The sequence below is a fragment of the Condylura cristata genome, unplaced genomic scaffold (genome assembly GCF_000260355.1).
Source record: "Condylura cristata isolate star-nosed mole 26May11 unplaced genomic scaffold, ConCri1.0 scaffold00021, whole genome shotgun sequence".
Lineage (NCBI taxonomy): Eukaryota > Metazoa > Chordata > Mammalia > Eulipotyphla > Talpidae > Condylura > Condylura cristata.
In genome coordinates, this window is record NW_004567122.1 from 16,418,000 (window position 1) to 16,440,431 (window position 22,432).

Consider the following 22,432-nt stretch of genomic DNA (forward strand, 5'->3'; position numbering starts at 1 on the left):
GAGATAGTTCATAGAAGGAATTTTCAGAATTTGCTGAAATACTTATTGTGAGGTAGGAAGGAGAAATATGATTGAGGAATGTTTAGAATCTTAGGCCTGAGCAACCAGAAACATTAAAATTAAGTACAATGAAGTGGAAAAGATTACTACATAAGTGGCTTGACAAGAAAATCAGAGAATGTTCCCTTAACATATCAAATAGGTGTCTGAACATATATGAGTCTGAAACTCAAGTTAAAGCTATAGGTAAAAACTTCAAAGTCGTCAGCCTACATATATTTAAAGCAGTTAGCCCAAAGTATAAGTTTTCTAAATTTATTGATGCATTAAATATTACTTAATCTCTTCCCATTAAGTTGATCATCACTTATTTAAAAAATGTTGGCTGTAAAAAAAAAAAAAGTATTGGCTGTATACCAGGCTCTCTGGTGGGACATTCAGAGAATTACAATAGTGATATGATTGAAAATATAAACATGTAGTATTAGACATTTTCGCAATCTCTAAATGGAACTTCAAATTCTGGTGTGGTAATAGATTTATACTTATCATAATTCTGGAAAGATATTAAGTACCCAATAATATTTATTCATTGATTACATGATGATTTTAATTGTTTAAAAGCAGTAGTATTTTTTACTAGCATGATTTTTATATCTCTTTAGTATTAATTATATAGAATGATAATATTGACAAATTGCTGTTTCCTGGCTGTAATTTTAAAAAATTATTACAGGCATTATTTTATTCACTTTTATCTTAATAATACCACATTCTCCCCCATTGCTTATTGTTTCAATTTGCAGCCTGATTCTACTGCAACTGAAAGAGCAATTGCCAGATTAGCAACACACCCTCTTCTCAAGAAAAAAATAGATGTGCTAAAAGGTATGAATTTAATGATGTGTAAACTATATACTTAAATGCATTTATGCAAATGACTTTTAAATAATCATTTGTTTGGTTATTTTTTTATTGAGGATCTTTTATATTACAAATATCACTTTCAGTTATTTCTAAATGTGGGAAGGTGACTGTAAATATGAAAGGTTTCAATATCTAAAGAAAAATCTAAGTTTGTATTTTTTACTGTATCTGAACATATGATTAGATAACATTCAGATTTATGTTCATGATATAATGGGATATGATTGAATCTCTAAATATTGATATAATTCCTATTATCTTTGCATATATTGCTATCAAACAGTTTTCATTTATATGTGTGTGTACTGTAAAATGTATTTAAAATTTAAATGCTTTTGTAGCAGATTGGAAGATACCTTTATGTTTGAAAGTACAACTTATTGTACTTTATTAATAAAATTGTATCGATACATTATTCCCACAGAAATTAATGTCACCATTTTACCTTCTTACAGACTCACTCTTCAGACTTTAGTCTTTTAAAGACAAAAATGAACATCATCTAGCACTTCTTTAGTTAGTTTTTTAAAAGTTAGCAAATTTATGAATGTAGTCAGATCTGTTGTACTTATTTAACATAAAATTCAATTGTCTTCCTTAGTATTTGCAAGTAATTTTAAGAAACACTGTTCTTAAATAGTGTTGTTTTACATTGTTTCACTGCTGAAACAAGTCATGTGCTATATCTGTTGCAGCTGCTGTCAAAGACTTTAAAGATGCAAGACAAAATGTTTCTGAAGTAATATCATCAAAGAATGCTTCAGAAGAAACTCAGTCCAAGGACACTTTGTGTTCAAATGATGATGCCAGAAAGTTACAACATGAAGGAACTATTATCAGTGAGCAAAAAGAAAAAGAAACCAAAATATTGACAAAGAAACCAATAAATAATTCAAAAGGAAAAATAGCCAAGATGGAACATGAACCAAAATCAGTAAGCATTCCAAATTCTCCATCAAAGCCTGCTGTAAAGGATTCTGTCATTTCCTCTGAACTGCGGAAAACACCTGCTGCACCAAAAGTGAAAACATTAAGTCAAATCAAAGATAAGAAAGAGCCCCCAAACTCCCTTGATGATAACAGTGATGGAGAAGAATTACATGAAGAAGAGAAAGAATATTTTGACGATAGCACAGAAGAAAGGTTTTACAAACAGTCTTCCATGTCTGAGGATAGTGATAGTGGTGATGACTTCTTCATTGGGAAAGTCAAACGGACAAGAAAGAAAGAAAATAGTTGCCCTTCTTCAGTTAAGGAACAGAAAGCACCCCCCAGATTGTTATCTGAGGAGGAGATTCTTGATACCCCTCAAGATTTTAGAAATGATAAAAACATGCCAAATACAGGAATAACAAAATTTGAATCTGTGTTTTTCCATTCTTTATCAGGATCTAAAAGTTCTAGAAGGTAAGTGTATTTTTCTATTCTATTCTATTTTTGAAGATAGGAAATTTCCGCGCCTCCTAACAATGAACAAAGAGTCAATCTCCCATACATATTTCTAGGTTATACAGCACATCCTGTATTTAGGTTAATTCTTTGTATTGTATGCACACATCAAGATAATGCCACATTTAGCCAGCTGTATCAGAAAATAAGATATTACAGTTTTTGATAAAAAGTGTTTGGGAATGTCACACTTCACTCTTTCAATAGACCTTTGTAAAGAAGATTGTGGTTTTTTCTTGATAATCCTGGGCCATTATTGTAAACTTCAGCCGTGTTATTATGTATTCTTTTGTTAAGCTCTAAGCCTGTTTGCCCCAATACTGAATTTCTTCAGACTGCTCGTAGTGATACTGCTATCCCCGCTCTGTCCCTGCTGCTGCGCACCACTTTTCACAGTGTCCTATTACAAATGATTGTGTTCAGTTTTATTTGTAATCTAATCTGATAGGAATAGCTTCACATTTTAGAGTAAAGATCTCATTCAGAGCTTGTTCCTTCAGTAAACTTTTCCCCTTATAGATCAGAGATAATTTTTATTTTTTATTTATTTTTTTTAAAGATTTTATTTATTTCTGCATACAGAAACGGGTTACAGGCCCGGTGAGAGGATTAACCAGCAACAGGTTGGGGAACAGAACAGGCAGGTCAACAAAGTACACCACTGAGGGGAGCAGCAGGCAAGACAGGAGGGATCTGCTGTGCCATGTGGATCACCTCTAGGGCGAGGATTGAACGTGCACGGAAGCCCCCACAGCTTGGCTTAGCAATGCAGCGCTCCAACCCGCTGCACCACCAGGGAGGGCCACAGATAATATTTAATAGAACAGTGTTGTAATTTTCTAAGACATTATGTAGGTAGTCCTAAGTAGATCAACAGTAACCAAAAGAGAATATTTTATGACCAGAATTCCCTATGGGGATAATAAGAGACAGACTCCACTATCTTCTTTAGTAATATTAGGACCTAAAAACAGTCCTTTGAGTGAACATTTTTCTTCTTGATTAAAAAGTTAGAGTCTTACTGCTGTTTTTCTTCTTCCAGAACTTGCAGAGAACAGGTTCCAAAAAGCAAAGCCTCAGGTATGTATTAATGGCTATTTAATCTCAATATATAATGAAACAATGTTTTGTCAAGATGGAGGGATGAAAAAGTTGGTTGCTTAATGAACTGAATAGGGTTTTGTCTACAAAGGTGGAAACAGATTTTTATAATTTATCAGTGTAATTTTTCTTAATTTTTTGCTTGTTTTCTGCTATATTGTATTGAGAAATTAATATAACTTGGTCACACCCCGATTACCACTTACTTTTTTTAGCACTGTGTTCTGCTAGTGGAAAAGATGTAGACAAAAGATAATTGTCTTTTAAATTTACCCTGACATAAATCACCATATTCTTTAAGTAAATTATTATGTAAGTTACATTTCAGTCAACTTTTTGCCATAAAATATTCAGTAACAAGTATATTATTGTGCACATTTTCAGATTATGTCATAATAAATCATATTTAATATATTTGGGTAGGCTGACTTTAATATAGTTGGGTAAGGACTCTCTTGATTCTTGTTTTAGGATCTAAACCTGCTTGCCCAAATAATTCTGCATTTAGCTAACAGAAGAGAATACAGTAGTTGTCCCTTATCCATGGTTTCACTTGCTACAATTTTAGTGGGAAAGGAGTTATGCATTGTAATCTGTAGGATTGGAAGGAAAACTAAAGAAGAATGTTCTGGAACACATACCTGTGACTGCTATTGACTGTGAATTCATTCTATCATGGTTCCTACCACACATAGAGTACTTGTTCTTTCCCAAGGAAATCAAAGTCCCATCCAGTCAGTACCTTCAGCTCTGAATGTCATTACTGAATGGCAGTGTGTTGCTTTTCATCAGATTGTCACTGCTCAAAGTTTAGTGTCCCTTTTTAAAAGGGGAACTGTCTGTACCCAATTCACACTAAATGTTTGATGGTAGAGCAGGGATCAGGGAACACAATAAAAATCCTCAGTCAGTTAAGGGAAAGGTGGGTGGCATACCCACCTAAGCACAAATAGAAGGATCTGCTAGGGCTTCCTTATCTGGGGGAAAACTGCCTAAAGGGCGTTTTTGGAGAATACTCTGCATACAGAGTTCCAAGACAGTGGAAGTTCTGTAAACAGAACTTCTTCCCAGAATTGACTCTTGTTCTCTAAGGACATACTGGCTTGTGTGCATGTTCCCTACTAAGCAGGAAAACTTCCTTTCAGCAGTAATTTATTAATCTGTATAGGCAAAAACATGATTGCATGCTCTTTGCTTATTCCTTTGTTCTTATCTTTAATGGCACTCTGCCCAGCCTGCCCCTGTTGCAAATTCATTTAGATGCCACATCATCATTAATAGCAGAGAACTTCATCGATTATCCTGACTCTCTGCGGCACTTATCCGTGTTCAACATGGCCCCTGACAATTTCTTAGGAGGATCTTTGTACTGTGGCCATGTTTAAGGTTTGCCCCAATTGCTAGTCTATTTAATATGGTAATAATAATCATAGGTATTTTTCCCAGCCCCGGCTTAGTGATTTCTTTCACAATGCTGTTCTCTCCAAAACTTAGTATTTCTGACCTCTTTGTTTCCAAGTCACCACACTGAAATTTCTTTCTTAGAATTAATTCTCAAACCTACTTTATTTATGTGTAGGTTTTTTGTTTGTTTGTGTTTTCCTCTACACCCACTCTCAGCGTCTGCTGTATTGAAACCTCAGGTTTGGTTGGAAGGCCATTACTACTGCAGGGGGAAAATCAGTGGACATTTACTGCTTGCGGTCTTTTTCAGTGTTCTCTCTTGCTGTTTGGATATCTGAGCTTTTCTAAAAGTTCTCATATATCTGGACTCTGTTCCCTTCAGTGTCTGCTTGTAAGTTGACTAGGTCTTTCCTGAACTCTGCTCCATTTCTTTAGTATAGCGCCAAAAATTCTCTATAGTAATATTTGTATTCTCTTCAAGCATTTGCCCTGGTGCTACAAGATCCTCAGGCATGTGGCCTGCATTCCATGTCCTCACTGGCGGCAGTTTTCAATAGTTCTATAGCACATAGGAGATTACTTTTCAGTCTCAGACATAGATTCCCACTGCACCACCTTCCACTGAACTGCTACCCCTGTGCCAAAGTCTTATGTCATTTTAATCAGTTTCCTACTTCAGAATATCAATTTTGCTAGTATTCATGGTAGACTACCTACTGTAACAAGTGGCTACAAATCTCATGAAATATTTCTCATTCATAAGTGTATTGCTACTATTTAAGTCTCCTTCCATCTTGTGCTTCTACTCTGGTATTGCCCTTGCGCGTTGGAGGCAGAGAGAATAAAGGATTGAATGTGATGCGTTTTAATTGTAAAGCCTTTTGCTCATGTTTCACTAGCTATAACTTGGTTATGTGGTGACAGGATGGGAAGTATTCAGCTGTACTCCCAGTAAGAAAAGAATTGAGTTGGCAAACACATGGCAACATGTGTCATTTACTGTATTTTCACATGAACGGTAACTTAGGGCACTCCCATATCTTCCTAATGAAGAAGAGACTGAAGTAAAAAAAAAAAATCTGTACTTTGTTTTTTATCTTATTATCTTATTTATTTAGGATATCATTTTACTTGCATATATAAATTTGCTTTACATAATTATATTAAATACACATTAGTTGAGAAATAACTGCCATATTCATATCTCAGTTTTCATGAGACAGTTTCATCTAACATTAAGCTTCACATTGTCAGTAAAGCCATTCTGAATGTTATCATACAGGTTTTTAGCTCAGGTAATTCTGAGATGATATGGACATTGTAAATATGTGTATACTAATGTTTTGGAAATGTTACCCCAAATCACATGCGCTTGTATGTGTATTTTGGCATTGTTTCTGAAGGAGACTTTTTAACAATAATGCCTAACTTGAAGCAGTAAAGTTATATACCCCTAAGACTGATTAATAAATTTATATTATTTTCTCCCTCCCTTTTTCTTTCCAATTCTATATATGTGTAATTATTCATGTTTTCTCAAACTAATATGTATCCCCCAGATAGTTATTTCAAAAATAATATAATTAAAATATTTCATAATATAAAAAACTATATTCGTACTAGAATACAAGTTGCCATCCATCTGATCGATAATAACATTACAACTGCAAAAAAAATTTGTCTTATATTTGAATAGATTTAATGATTAACCTTGAAATCATTTTAAGTTGAATTAATATCTTTTAAAAAAATAATCTCTTCCATCTACTTTTGTCAGATCTAGTTCCTTAATGTGACATGACATTTCTGACCGTATCTGCTCCAGAAATTAGGTATCATAAATTAGTGCTATTCCTCTGAAAATTTAAAATGCTCTTTTTTTCCCTTCCATGTTGTCTGTAGTATTTTCTTTATTGATGTCAGTGTAAATAAGGCTACACAATGTATATTAAGAGGCATGCTCTCAACATCTTCTTGAAAGGATTAAAAAGATTGTTGTAATTAGTACTGTGCCAGAATTAGAGGTTCACATACATACATGTTTTAATTCCAAACTCTTTCATGTTATATTTCAGTTTTAAATTGTGAACTACACCATTTTAGTAATTTAATTTGCTCCTTAAATACTGATTTGAGAAGATGGAATATATTTCTTTTTATGCTGCTTAAGTGTATAGTTTTTGTTGTTTTTTCTTTTCTCCCAGGTTTTCAGCAAAATGAACCTCAAGTCAAGAATTACCTTAATAAGAGTACACAGAGAAGATTTGAAAATACAAAGCAGCACTCACAGCTGCCTCTTCATCCTTCATGGGAAGCAAGCAGGAGGCGAAAAGAACAGCAATCTAAAATTGCTGTGTTTCAGGGGAAAAAGATTACATTTGATGATTGATCGCTCTTTGTGAATTTTTTCATCTAAAAACTATTTTTCTGTTTACCAGTCCATTATTTAAACATGTGTGAATAATTCTCTTTGGAGGGATTATAGAATAAATTTAATTTTGTTTTGTTTTTTCTCTCTTTTTTTTTTCAGTGTGTCAAAGTTAATTTTATATAAACCCCTCATAAATCAAGTACAAACATAGATTTTTTTTCTTTCTATGTCCTAGCCTATTCTCTCTATAAAAGAATTTTGAGATTACAGTTACCTTAGACTTTATTTGTGGCTACCATAAAGTATATTTTACTGGATCATCTGTATTTCTTTGCTTTGAAAATCAATATTGAGATATTTTTAGAATAATAATGGACAAGTGTGAAGAATTGTAACTATTTAAAATAATTTAGCTTTGTTAAAATCTTTTTAGCAAAGCTAACATAGTAACTTATTCTGAGTATGCAGAAAATAAATTGTACAAATCAATATTTTTATTATAGCATTACTTATTTGTGATCATGTACTTTTTGTTTGATCTAAATAGTTTCCCAGGACAACTTTGGATTTCTGAATTAGATTGTAGTTACTTAGGTAATGTTTATGTTGTCTCACAACCAAAAATTGATTTTCTATTTCATTGCCTATAAATATTTCCATTTAATCCAGAATCTGCTACATCCAGTTATTTGACCATTTTTCTCACAGAAACAGTTTTTAAGGTGTCAAACTTGGAGCTTTACGAAAAAATTCTAAAAGAGGTATGACTGAAAGAACACATCCACTGATAGCTTGCTTCCTCTACATTGAAGTTACAAGTTGACTCACTCAGGCAGGGACTGCTTTGTTTATCATAATACTGTTACTTCAAAGGAAAACATGATTTTTAAAATTCCTTTAAATGTTTCATTTTTTCCTACTCTGGAAGAAATGAAAACTGCGTAATGTTAGCTAAACCCCATGTTTTCTATACATCAGTGATGTTAATGGCAAGGAAATCCTCTGGTTAGCAGTACTTCACAAGCTCTGAGAAGTCACTTCTATCTTTTTCAAGAGCTTGAGAATTTAGATATCTAGAATAATGTAATTCAAGAGTTATACAGTAAAAATATTTGTTAGGTTAAATATAAGGTTTTTTTGTACTTTAAACATTTTTTATTCTGCAGTTTCAATTACAAAAAATGGATTTTATTTATGAAGTATTATTATAGGAAAAGTGAAAGAAAACTGTCTCTATGCCTACTTAGGTTTAGCCAGAGTACAAGGTTGAAGGCACTGTCTTCCATACTTTTGCGTACCCACAACTTCTTAATCCCAACTGTGAGGAGGTACAGCCAACCACAGAGTTTGAGGGAAGAATCCACATGAGACCACTCTGACTTCTGACATCAACTGCAGGTTTGTTGGGGTGGGGCCTGGGGTGGAGTGACCTAAATACCCTCAATTTTCAAAAATTTGTGAGAAAAACTCACAGAAGTCACCGAAACGTGTTATATTCATGGTTGTAGGTTATTACAGAGAAAGGGTACAAATTATAACTGGCTAAAGAAAGAGATGAGCAGGACCTAAGAGGGACCTGAATACAAAAGGACATTACCATTCTGACATGAGTTGCACAGAATGTTGTCAGTCTCAAAAACTCACCAAAGCTTCAGTGTCCAGAAATTTTATTGGGACTTTATTAGATTTTCTCAACTGATTGGCTACATGAATTTTGCAGATGGGCTGATAACACATAATCCAAAACCCCCATCCTAATTCACCCAGTTCTTCTCTTTGGGTATAACTTACCCTACATGAAGACACTCTTACCAGTCACTACATAGATTACCTCCAAAATTCGGAAGTCAGAAGACTTCCTCGATTTAGACAATATCAAATTCTATACTCCACCACATAACTTCACCCAAATGCACCCAAATTTCCCAAATAAACTACATTTTATTGCTTTGGCTTTTATCCTTGGCTCACATTCTCCTCTTCCTTCGCTTCTATTTCTTCTTCCCTCCCCACTTTTCTGTCTTCCATTCCATCCCCTGTCATCTTCTTTCTTTTCAGCCTATTTGTCTTTCCTTCACCCCTTCCGATTTCTCTTTATAAACAAAGTCAACTTTTGATCTCCTACTACTAAAATTCAGTTATCAAATACTCACATTTTGTCAGTTGTCAACTTCCTTTTAGTTGTCTTCTTTCTTGGGAACAGTTTCTAAGTCTTTGTGTTTCATGACACTGACATTGCTCAAAAATACAAAAATACAGGACAGTTTTTGTTCTTACTGTCCCTTTATTTGGATTTGTCTAGTGTCATCATTAAATATACATTAGGTGTTTTGGGCAGAAATGTTATGAGGGATGTTGTGTTTATCCCAGTACATCAAGTGATGATGATGTGGCCTGTGATTGGTTTCTCTTTGTATTAACCATTACCTTTGAGTATATGCATATATCCTTTTCTGAAGCAGTTCCTCACTAATTTTGTCATTCATGATCCTTCTGTATGATAGCAGCTACTGCAATCTTAGTTGTAAATGGTGATTTTGTAAAAAAAATGTCATCTATATTTATTACCTTAGTATGATAACGTAAAGGTTTGCTCTGTTTATTTTTAAATTTTAGTATGATCTTAGGGTACCTCTTTGATTCTATTTTTATATTATCTATTTTACATATTGTTTTATTAAGTGAAAGTTTTTATTCATTTTCTCTTTATTGACTTACAACATTATAACATACAGTTTTCATTTATCACAGTCAACACCATTTTACATATAATCTAATGTACATTTTGCTTCTACATAAAACCCTATAATACATTATTATTGTTTTTGCTATAATATCTCTTTTGTCTCCTTGCCGTGTTCATGTTTTTCTTTATACCCTAAAATATATGAAACACTAATAGCTCTTTTACAGTGTTTTTCAACTTGGGTCAATTTTTACCCCTAGGAGACATTTGTCAACATCTGGATACATTTGAGTATCAGAATAGGGACGGGCACTACATTTAGTGACTGTGATCCTGGGATGCTCAGTAAACATTCTACAGCATTTACAATGAACAATTAACCAACTCCAACATGTCAACAGTGCTCAGGCTGGGAAACCTAAATCTAGGGCTCATGTGCCCCCACTGCTCAGGCCTCGTCATTCTAAGAATGCTCCTTAATATCTTTTATGTCAGAAAAACTTTCTGCTGTGTCTAATGGAAATGCAAACTACATTAAATATACATAAACTTAGATTGTTCCTTCTCTTTCTCTGATTTTTTTCCCCTGACCTTTATAGATTCTTCATACACATTACCCATAGATCTCCAGACTATCTTTCCTCTTTCTACCTGCTGCATCTTCAGTGTTTGCTTTTCAGAATTGTGGCATTCTATTTGTTTAAGTAATGTCCAGTTTTCAACAAGCAGTATTATAACACCAGATTGCCCAGATAGTAACATCTAGCTTGACATTTATGCTTATTTAGAAGTTCTCTTTTGTCCATTGCCAACAAGAGTTGTCTTTTGTCCATTTGAAATAAGTGAAGATTGTGTCATCCATAGCAGACTTTCCTGGGTTTGAAGCCCACCTCTTCCTTAAAGTTTGGGAGAACTTTTAATGAAGAACACTTGAAGCTACTGTTTGTATTACAAACAAGTAGAAATATTACTGTGTTTGCGAGAAAGACCTCTCTTCAGTTTCATATACTAGTAGCATCTCCCAAAAGTTCTTTCCAAAGTAGTTCTCAAGACTGCCCCTTTTTACCCTCATGCCTTCAAGCTGCCAGAAGAAGAAATGTGTAAGAAGAAATGCTACGCTCCTAGGTCCTGCTCATGGACCAGAAGTCTAATGGACCTTTATGTAGATCTCTTGTCATCGGGGATTAGAAGGGTTGCCTTTTCCACCTTTTAGCTTTTATTGTCTGGATTTTTTGCTTGAAAACAAATTACCACTAATATCCTATCTCTCTTCCCACCCCCACCCCTTCTATTAGTATCTCTTTCTCTACTGATTTGAAATGTCACCTTATATGATCATGGTAGTGTTCCTGGACTCCGTCCTTCCACTTTTCTCTGATCCAGGATTGCAGTTTAAATTTTTCTAGCTTTGTACTTGTATAATTAACGAGGCGCCTGGTTTACTCTTAGTCTTTTCTCAGATTTTTCTTGGCTATTCTTAGATTTCTCTCTTCATTATAAATAAATTTAAAATTAGCTTGTAAGTTTTATTTTTTTTAAAGATTTATTTATGCATATAGAACTAGGGTACAGGCCAGAGGTGCAGGGGTGGTGAGAGGATTCACCAAGACAGAGCGGGGAGCAGAACAGGCAGATTCACTGTAGTACACTGCTGAAGGGAGCAGCGGGCGGGTCAGGAGAGGTCTGCCACGCCATGTGGTCACCTCTGGGGTGGGGATCGAACTCATGCTGAAGTGGCTTTAGCCACTTAGTGCTGTGATTTAACCTGCTGCACCACTAGGGAGGGCCTTTCAGTTTTATTTTTAAAATTAATTTGGGGTATTAATTTTGATTACTTTGAGAAATTATAATTTCTGCAAAATATATATTTCAGACATGTTTTTGATGTTATTCCTTTAGTTAAATAAGTTAGGAGTCTGAGTTCATGAATGAACTGATATTATACAATTATAGAAGAAATAGTATGTTCAGGAACATGTTCAGTAGTGTGAGTATCATATCAATATGCAGAAATTAAGTAGTCCTAAGTTGGATACTGGAATGTTGTTTGTACTTTGAACATGTGTTTCTCTTCAAGTAAAAACTTGTTTTGAAAGAAAGTCATTCTCCATGTTGTTTTCAGGATAAAATGAAAAGGATGTTTTTCAGTAAAGTCAGCCAAAACTTAGAGGGTCAATGAAAGGAGGAGGTTATTTGTGTTTATTTTTAAACTAAACATGGCATGAATATTCAGTGCCCAGCTTAGCTCTGTATCATAGACAGAAGTTCAGAGCCTTCGTGTATATACCAGCAGCAACTAGTTCAGTTATGTCTGAAGTAGATTATGAACTGTGAACTTCTTTTGTCATAGGTATCACTTATGATAGAGGAGGGGTTTTCAGACCCTGTCAAATTTTTAAAGAAAAGTAAATACCGCACTGCATTAATAATGCCTACAATTTACTTGCTTTAGTGCCTGAATTTATATTAACCCTGAATTTTATATTCACTTTGAAATCTTCCAAACTCCTTCTGTCTGCTTTTTAGGCTTCTGCTTTAGAGAGACTCTCACCTGCCCCCCCTTAGATAAATTCAGGTGACCATTCCCAGCTTCTTAGTTAATTCTCTCCTATGATATTCATTACCTCACATGTATGTTTATATAGTTGTCAGTCTTCCCATCTGTAATATAAGATCTGTAAGTGCAAAGACTTACCTTTTGCCATGTTCCAGACTTGAACAGAACTTGGTTCATAGTAGATGCTCAATTAAATATTTGCTTTCCAATGACATTCTAAAAATGTTTGGGTAAATAATTTTCATACATGCAAGCTTTTTTTAGTTTATTAATGATTCATATAGTTGAGTATTTACCAACTAGGAAGTTATTAAATAATCCAGGTAAGGGATAGGATAGCAGGCTCTCCCTCATGGCACAATGGGTTAAAGCACCACATTATGAAGCTCTACAAAGTCACTGCAGCATGAGTTTGATCCCCTGCCCTGGCAGAGACCCACATGGCGTGGCAGACCTCTTCTGACCCACCCGCTGCTACCCTCAGCAGTGTACTTTGTCAATCTGCCTGTTCTGCTTCCCACTCTGTCTCTGGTGAATCCTCTCACCCACCACACCTCTGGCCTGTACCCCAATTCTGTGAGCATAAATAAACCACTAAAAAAAAAATAATAAAGATAGGATAGCTTGATTTGGGTAGTAGCAGTAAGAAAATGAGATGGGAGAGAAGATAATGTTTCATTTTAAAGGAGAAATAGAGTAGTTAATATAAGAAACCATGTGATAACCAAGTAGCATTAAGAGCCCACTTGAAGTTTTCTCTCAGTAATTGAAAATGAGAGCAGTCAGCCCAGACATTTCTGTTATTATTTGTATGATTTGTTTTTGATCATGTTTGTTTCGGACTATAGATTTTTTTTTTATTACTTCGTAGTAGCTCTTCATGTCAGAGAAAATGAGTCCTTTCTCTGCTACCAAATTTGCAGATAATTTGGATTTTGTCTCTTGTATTTTTATTGATTTCATTTTTTTTCTCAACAATATTTTATTATGTTCATGTTACAAACATCTGATTTTTAACCTTCTGACTTGTTGGTGTATGTGACAGCTATTTCAGTATACTGATAATTTTCTCTGCCACCTTATGCAGTTCTCACTGATTTTAATAGTTACTACAGTGGTTCTCTTTCATTTCCAGGCTCAGAATGATCCCATCTTAAGATAACAACCATTTATCTACCTTTTCTGATTTTTATCACTCTACTTACTGTACATAATTAAAATAGTTCCTAATTCCATTACAACACAAAATACTAGCATTCTTGTGGACCTCGTCTTTTACTGACTTTAATGAAACTGTCTATGATGCTTCTTAAATGTAAAATTGAGATGTAGAAAGGTTTTTGATGATGTTATGCTCTATATACTTCTTACTGAGGTGTATTTTTACTTCTTTCTAGATGAGTTAACGGTTTGCTAAGAAATCTCTCAGTCACATTGTCTTTATTTTTAGGCAACTTTTGAGTTAACAAAAAGACAGTAAATATTATTTGCAGCCCATAAAGTTTCTATAGTAGTTACCTGACTGGTGTTAACAGCACCATAAACAATATTTATTTTGTGTGTTGCCATAAACTTTGCAAAAACAGGTACTGTGGCAGTTTGGGTTCATGGACCCTAGTAAATTGTTAAGTTATACCATTTCTAAGTTAAGAAGATTCAATCACCCTAATTTTTGTTGGTCAGTGAGTTGAAGTGAAACCAGCATGTAAAACATAGATAGCCTGTGTTGTTAACACCTATGTTATGTACCATGAGTATTTTTCTGAAACTTACTCTTGAAACTAAACCTAAGAAGATTCTGGGGGATGGCAAAATCAACTTATACATATGGATGTGACAGTGTTATAAAGCCACAAACCTAAACCTCTCATTATCATGGTTAATTAAATTTTAGGAACTGAATTTGATTAAATACAATTCTAGTTAGATCAGTAAACAATATTTTTATCCCAGTAAAAAAATACTGAGATGTATTAGTCGCTTCATTTTTAAGCAAAGCACATAAATACCTAAGAATAGGACAATTTTTTAACTTGAAAATGAGTATCTTAGATTAATAGCCGATATTGAGTCACTCCAGGTGTTACTGGATTTTCACTCAACATTGTTCTGAATGGTGAAGCAGTCATAAAGAAACTATCATGGGTACAGCTAATATTCACTTGTCTACCACTGACTCATTTGTAGGGGAGCTCCCCATTGTTTTATTTCATTTCAGTTTGACCATTGTTACAGTAGGGGTTTTGTTTCATTTGGTTATTTCCTCATCTTCTTATAAGGTGTTCAAGTTTCTTTATCCCTTTTTCAAGAGTACCCACAAGTATCTGAATTGTTGAATGACAAGCTATCCTTAGGTTAAAAATAAAGGGACTTTTCACTCTGCTCTAGGAACATTTGAAAATCTATATGCTTCCTCTTTCTAACTCCCTCCCAGTTTCATTTCCCACACTACCATCTGTTTCTTTTTTCCCAATTCCAGCTTTATGCTTTGTTTTAAGGGGGGTGAAAACAGCTGTATAGATACACCTATAAGAACTCATAAGGCACTTTATTTTTTAATTTATTATATATATAGCTATACAGAGATATAGATAGATATAGACATATAAAACATCTTTCTTCCTTTTTGTACAACGCATGCTCTCCTTTCAGGTGTAGTCCATATAAAATTCCCATCACTAATCCCCCCCTGCACCATCACTTAGTCCCTGTGTAAGAACACATTCCCTCCCCTGTTTTGATCCCTCTCCCCCCATCCCCTACAGAGTGTCTCTGAGTAATAGTTGCCTGTCAATTTTATTTTTTAATTATATATGTATTTTGGTTCCTTATTTGGTTTCCCTACATTCCTTCTGTAGGTGAAACTATCCAATGTTTTTCTTTTTCCTTCCAATTTATTTCACTCAGCATAATCCCTTCCAGCTCCACCCCTGTTACTGTAAATGGCATGAGTTTTTTTTTTTTTTTTTGATTGCCGAATAGTACTCTGTGTGTGTGTGTGTGTATCTGTAAAATATCATTTTGATCTGGTCATCTATTTTGGAGCATTTTGATTGTTTCCATATCTTTCATTGTAAATAATGCTGCAATAAACATAGGGGTGCAGGTATTCTTTTGAATTAATGTTTTTGTGTCCCTTAGGTAGATTCCAAGGAGTGTAATTTCTGGGTCATATGGAAACTCCATTTTTAGTAGTTGGAAGACTTTAAAGCTGAGTTTTTTTGGTCAATGTTTGTCACTCCATGAAAATGAACTGGGAATACAGAAAAGATCAATTCAATGTAAGTTAGAAAGATGAATGAAAATACCCAGAACACAACAAAATACTGAGATTTCGCCCTGCCACACTTGCAAACAGGATTCTACACATAGCTGTAGGGCTATTTGGCATACTTTCAGCACATATTAGCTATTATATTCTTGAGAAACTCATCTGGTTGCTAGTTAACCTTTTCTAATCACTCTCTGTGTTTTAGTAACTTGATTTGCTTATAATTAATATTTTTGGAGAAAGCATCATTTAATTCATCTAATGTGTGAGCTGGAACTATTCGTCTTGGTGTAGGATTCCATGTGGGAGAGGTAAATGACCAAAAGAAAACAAGGGCATTAATTGATCTTAAAAGGTAAGAAGGCCAGAGTTAGCCAAGAAACTTTCCTGAAGCTTTCCTCTTCAAGTCTAGCAAGAGAAAATACATATATGTGATTCTGTAAAGAAACTAAGACCTTCAGAACTGGAGAAGTAAAGTCCTGTGTGGTCAAAGGACAAGTGGTCAAATAATTGTAAGGAAATAGCAGCTAGCTGGTTTAGAGAAGAACATGAAGTGGGAAGTTGGGAACAGATAAGGGAAGCTTCTGCCTGTCAGTTAGGGGTCTTGAAATTTAGTTCACAGGAAATTGAGAAACCAAATTTAAAAGTGAAAACTTTGAAGAAGAAACCTAAGTACTTGTGTACAGATTTAAAAATACGTAATATGACCGCCTTGCCATGTGTCCTTAGCTGCCATGTGTCTTGGATTTCCAGTAACTAACTACTTTGAAAATGTTCTCAGTCAGAGGTTTCTCTTGTTTCAAATGAACAGATCAATTGTGGAAGGTAAAAATTGTTCTTCTCTGCAATATGGGGGTGGGGGGTGGATTCACACATACACAGAGCTCCAAAAACAATGTTTTGTCTCTTCTCATAAAAGAACACATGCACCTTGAATATCTTTCATAAGGTTCCAAAACTATCTCAGCTTACTGAAAGGGAAAAAAAGTCTCATCATCAAGTTTCATGTTAAGTGTTATTTAATTTAATAAAATATGTTAATGGAAAAAACAAATAGCTCCTATCAAATACAGAAGCATCTAAGCCATCATGAAACAGTCTTGGTGGGGTTTTGATGATGGATCAAGCAGATTGTTAGTGGCTGCTAAATGAATAGGTGAAAACCTGAGAGGAATTTTATAGTGGATCACACAAAGAGCAACATCATGAGCTTTCTCATATGACACAATTATGAAGGACATATCACACCTGGAGCAAGTCTTCTTGCAACCCCTAATTAAACCTAAATCTTGGTAAGCCTCCCAATCTGACTTTCTACTGAAAGTCAGGAAAAGCAAATTGTATTCAGTAAGATCCAGAATTTGGAAATTCTATAAGATAGAAAGTACTGAAGAAAAAAAGGGATTTTAATAAGTCTATATGTAGTTATAATATTAAAGAGACTTAAAACACAATAGCTAAATTCTCTGTGTGGACCTTGTTTGATACTTATTCAAAGAAACCAATTAGAGGAAAGGAGAAAAGTTGTAAGATTCTAAGTGAAATTGAGAACTAGATATTTAAGATATTAAGAAATTCTTTGGTAGTCACCTTATTGAAAATGAGCTTTATGTATTGATGACAACGAACTTAAATAATTTTACTGACATTAGTGAAAGTAGTAATTTTGAGTGACAATCCAAAATATCCTTGTAGGGCAAAGTCCAACTCTTAGAGTTTTTTCCTAACAGATTCAAAGGAGACCAGTGTTTGAGAATAAAGCCTCTCAGGCTTCTTGTTGATTCATGAGAGAGAGAGAATCCCAGAAGAGCCCCTGGAGTTAAATTGTGAAATCCTGTACATGAGGAGAGAAAAGGAGAACATGTAAGTTTTTTTTCCACATCTTTGATACTCAGAAGTATTCCCCTGAGAAAATTGGGAGAAAGGGGACAGGAAACATGGCTACATGTGCCTTGCTCCTGATAAGCCTTCTCAAACGGTGAAAAAATAACAGGATAACTCCCTATGGACTAAAAGAGATCTCTGGTCAGACTGGGCCATGGAGAAAAACTTGGCTTGGTATATGGTTTTCCAAAGAGCATGTTGCCTGAATTAGTAAAGGAGTCACACCATGTGTGTTTTCAAATTCATCCTGTGGAACTTACTCCCTTAGATCTCTCATCTGCAAAGCAAATTTAACCGAGTCACTGATGCTCTTAAACTTGAGTTCAAGAACTGGACATGTCTATGTACCATTTCCTCCTTAACTCAAGCCATCACGGGTGAAGTTCTCTGTACTCTGGATTAAAAGCAATGGCGAGAACACTAAGAGAAAACAGAAAGATGGGCATAGCTGACTGTTTACTACTCTGACCCAAGCCTATCATTATCATGGTAGTCCTTCCAGAACACTGGTATTTTGCTGTATTTTTTCCTGAGGCTTTTTCTTCCTCTGTTACCCTGCCATTGAACTGTTCACTCTACAGGAAATGTCTGTATTAAAAGCACAGTGTAAATAGAAATAGAGAGTGATGTCCCCTCCTTAGTATGCCTCTTTCCGAGGGAGCCTTCACAGGTTGTCAGAGAAACCAACAGGGCAGGGGGGTGATGGGAATGGGCAGCAATTGGAGCAAAACTTTAAAAGACTGGCTCTTTGTCATCTTCTTTTTCCTTTTTCTTTTTGGATGAATACTTTCTGCAACTCTAGTGTGCCTGGCTAAATAGATAGACTGAAATCCCTCACTTGTAAAGATGAACTGTCCTCCAGAAATTCCCTAGTGAGACTTCATGAAACATGGAAGGTAGGATGGGTGTGCCAAGCTATTTTGCCTGGTGATATGGAAGAATAGTGTTGAAGGGGTGGGAGTGCAATTATTTTTGAGGGAAGGGGTTACCCCTTTGATACTGAAAATCTAGAGTTCTCTTAACAGGAAACTAATGGGAGAGCAGAGTGGAAGGAGATTACAGGTAATTTATTACATTAATCTTCCTGGTAGACATAAGTAGGGTGGTTTGCTGATTCCCAGTGTTCTTATATTTGACAGCATTTATAATAACTTACCCCTTTCTCTGTAAAAAACATATAGCCAGAATGTAGGCATGTAATTTGTGTGGGAACAGCCTTTCTCTTACCTGCTTTGTCTCATTGACTTTGGTGATTGAATGAAGAAGGGCTCTTGACTTAATTTGGACTTGTCATAGTACCCACAATAGGTTGCTCAGGATTGGCACACTGCCTTGCCTGAGTCGATGAAATGTCATCCCTTATAGCTTTCAAACCTGAGCTACAGTGTAATGTCATTTTCTTTCTGGCCAACAAGCTGTGTAGATTTGTAGCCATATCTGAACCAACAAAGTGTCTGTTCTTATATAGAGAAAGCAAATCAAGAGAAAGAAGTCAGAACTAAATGGTGGCCCATCCTCAGTTTATAAACAATATTTGAGGGAGGAAAGATGTTAATAAGAAGTACCTAAAGCATTCAAGTTGACTGACAAATGGAAAGGCCTGGATTTCCTTCTAAAATCTCTTAACATGATTAAGAGACTGAAATGATCCTTTCCATTCAAAGGATCCTGTTTAGACATGTAGTCCTTAGGAAGCAATGCCTGCAGTAAAATTAGTAGGTTTCCAGGTAACCCAGGTTTCCCAAATGCTGCCACTACCGTGTATTTGGTGTAAGAAATTTGCATATGGTCTCATTTTTATGAACTGCAGTGCAATGCAACATTACTGGGAGTTTTCCAAGAAACAAAGTCTTACAGGACCAAGTGCTATTAAAATAAGACTTCAGTGGCAAAACAAATTTGAGAATCACGGACAGTAAAGTTAAAGTGGTTTCTTTACTGCAGGGGTCTTCAAAACCCTTCATGTGGTATGCCTTTTACAGCAACATGGATCGAGCTGGAAGGGGTCATGTTTAGTGAAATAAGCCAGAAAGAAAAGGAAAAATACTGGATGGTTTCACTCATAGCAGGAGCATAAAGGACCAGGGGAGAAAATAATAATGAACAACCATATACCGGAGACATTTTACAGGAGGTGGAGTGGGGAATGGGATCAAAAATGGAAGGGGGGGGGTAGTGCACTGGACTATGGTGATGGCACATGGGTCATTTGGTGATAGAAAGTTTACGGGAATTACAACTGAGATGGAAAAGGGCACAAAATGATGTAAAAATAAACTATCATTAAAAAAATAAATTCCTAGGGTGTTAAAAAAAAACAAAACTCTTTCATGTGGTAATATGCTTTGAGTCTTTGCCACAGAGACAATTTCCCAAACTTACTCTTGGTTTCTTTTTGAGTAGAGTACCTTGTGAAACTTGAGTTCTTCAATTCTTCCTTCAGGAAGTCAACATTCCTCTATTTCTATAAATGATACTTACTTGCTCAAATTAAAAGGGGGTATGGTACAAGGGCTTTTAAAAAATTTTAGCTGCAAATTGATGCAAATGGTTTATTCAGTTATCTAATAATCCTCTGCTAATATCTGTGGCAAGGACTAGAAGTACTAGTAAATGGGAAGCACAAGACAGTCAAGTTTTTTGACATAAAGGAAAGAACTTACCTACCCTATCTTTGATTGCCGAGCTAAACATTGCTTGAAACACTGAAGACTGATGAGTCACAGGAAATCATCTTTGCTGTCATGACAAAATATATTCAGGCAAGTGAGACAACACTTATGCTTTCAAACATACTGAAGTTCTATAACTCATATCTAAATGGCCAGTCCCAAGTACCTACATCTGTAGTACCTGCAAGGTTTTCCTACGGGTAAATTGTTTCTGTGGGTTAATTTTGTGAACTATCTGCCCCAAAATACTTGCCTACATTTTGGGGCTCATTTGTTCTCTCAGGTTAAGTTTCCAGGCTAATTTGGTACAAGTTTAAATAATGATTAAGACTGCAGTATTTCTAGCTTGAATTCGGTGTGTCCACTGGATGTGTAATATTCTCATGTATATGGACTATAAACTCTAATCAAAATAGAGTGTGGTTATCCTCACAATGCCTGCCTTTCGATCCTTAGAAGTAACTGATAAAGGTGATAAAAGTTTGCGTCTGTTCATATTTAACAGATTCTTTTAAAAACATCAGCTAGATTTTTGTCCTTTATTGACAAGTCTCAAGTCATGTGAGCTTATTAAATGATTTGTTAATATTAAAGTCAGTTAAGCAAAACTAGCTACCATACACATGCTTTAAGATTTTAGCCTGAAATGAAAATCAGATCATTTATTTGTAAGTAACAACAAGTGACCACTGTAGACACTTGAAATCATTTATTCAAGGCATTTTTATACAATCTTGCGATCATAGTACAAGCATATAATAAAAGAATGTTAGAGTGTAAAGAAAAATACAAAGCCAGTGTCTGGGCATTTAAAATAAGAGCTCTCCAAAAAGTTACAAATATTTTATTAATAGGATTCTTAAAAATTTTGAGAGAAACTAAAACTTTCTTAAAAACGGTACAGTACCAAATGACATTTCACTTAGTTTGTAGCAAGGAGTTATATATTAATTAAATGTTTATATCTTGTGAGCTGAGACAACATGTTTTACATTCAAGTTGAAATAATTCATCACTATTTTGGCTTGAAGGATAAATGAAATGCTTTAAAAGTTTCCAGAAATGGCCATGACTTTGGTAAAAATGATGGAATATATTGATGGACTATATCGTTTATGAATATGAGTTCTAATTATAAATATAGAAAAAAGGTAATTTTACTTTTTCTTTACTGTTCTGTATCAAAACAAACTTCAAACAACACATCTTCTGACTGAAAAGTTGCTTTTTCACACATTTTGTTAATGGTATATATTCTTAGTACCACAATTTTTGTTAAACTCTCATTTCCTCTAGATCCTGAATATCGAGAATGTTTGACTTTGATTATCTTATGAAGTTTCAAAGAGAAGAAAAAAATTGATGTCCATTATTACAAATACTGCCTAGTGAAAATTTGATGATAACATGTAGGAGTAAAATGTGTAAGTTATAGATTTCCTGGAAACAGGGAAATTGTGGATTCTTATGTTCTATAGTACTGTTGGGTAGCTGAATCAATCCTAGCCTCAAAGGCCAAAGCATCTAATTTCAGATCATGGTCTGAAATTCTGAGGTCACTAATAAAACATATGGCAGTCTCTCTAAATTATTTTCCTATTTAGCCCATGTTTTCATAGCCCTCATTAGTTTTAAAAGCTAGTTTCTTTTCAGTACTCAACATTCTTTGTATCATTTGTACTTCCAATTAAAAAAAGGATTTACAGTTTGGTAAGACTAGATTATGTTTTTCTTTTATTAATGGATTACTTCTATGAGGTAATCACTGACTTTTGGTCATTATTTCAGGGAGCAGGTAACTTGAGGTTCAGAAATACTGAGTGTTAAATTAGTATTTGTGAATTATATGGGGATACTTAGGGAATTTTTGGAGAGGAATATTTATGTAAAGAATAAGAAACTTATTTAGTTCTAATTCATACTTTTTTTTTCAAAGTCAACCAATAGTACATGTTGTATTTAAAAGGCAGACATTTTAGTGATTGGAAATATATTTTTAATTATTAGTAACATATACATGCAAATAACTGTTGCTTTATACTTATTTTTTTAAATAAAATATGGTCCTTATAAACAATAGAACTTAAAATAGAAATATTTTAGACCTATA

At 34.6% G+C, this 22,432-nt stretch overlaps 1 protein-coding gene across 1 annotated transcript in view; it reads left to right on the top strand.

The window, feature by feature from the left end:
- The window catches only part of SRFBP1 (serum response factor binding protein 1), a 33,053-nt gene extending 24,687 nt beyond the window's left edge, over positions 1-8,366 (top strand). The window contains exons 4-7 of the mRNA XM_012727711.1: positions 807-888; positions 1,623-2,334; positions 3,419-3,456; positions 7,086-8,366. Coding sequence (XP_012583165.1) covers positions 807-888; positions 1,623-2,334; positions 3,419-3,456; positions 7,086-7,270 — 1,017 coding nt within the window. The 3' untranslated portion in view covers positions 7,271-8,366. The remainder of the gene's footprint in view (positions 1-806; positions 889-1,622; positions 2,335-3,418; positions 3,457-7,085) is intronic.
- Positions 8,367-22,432: the final 14,066 nt, after the last annotated feature.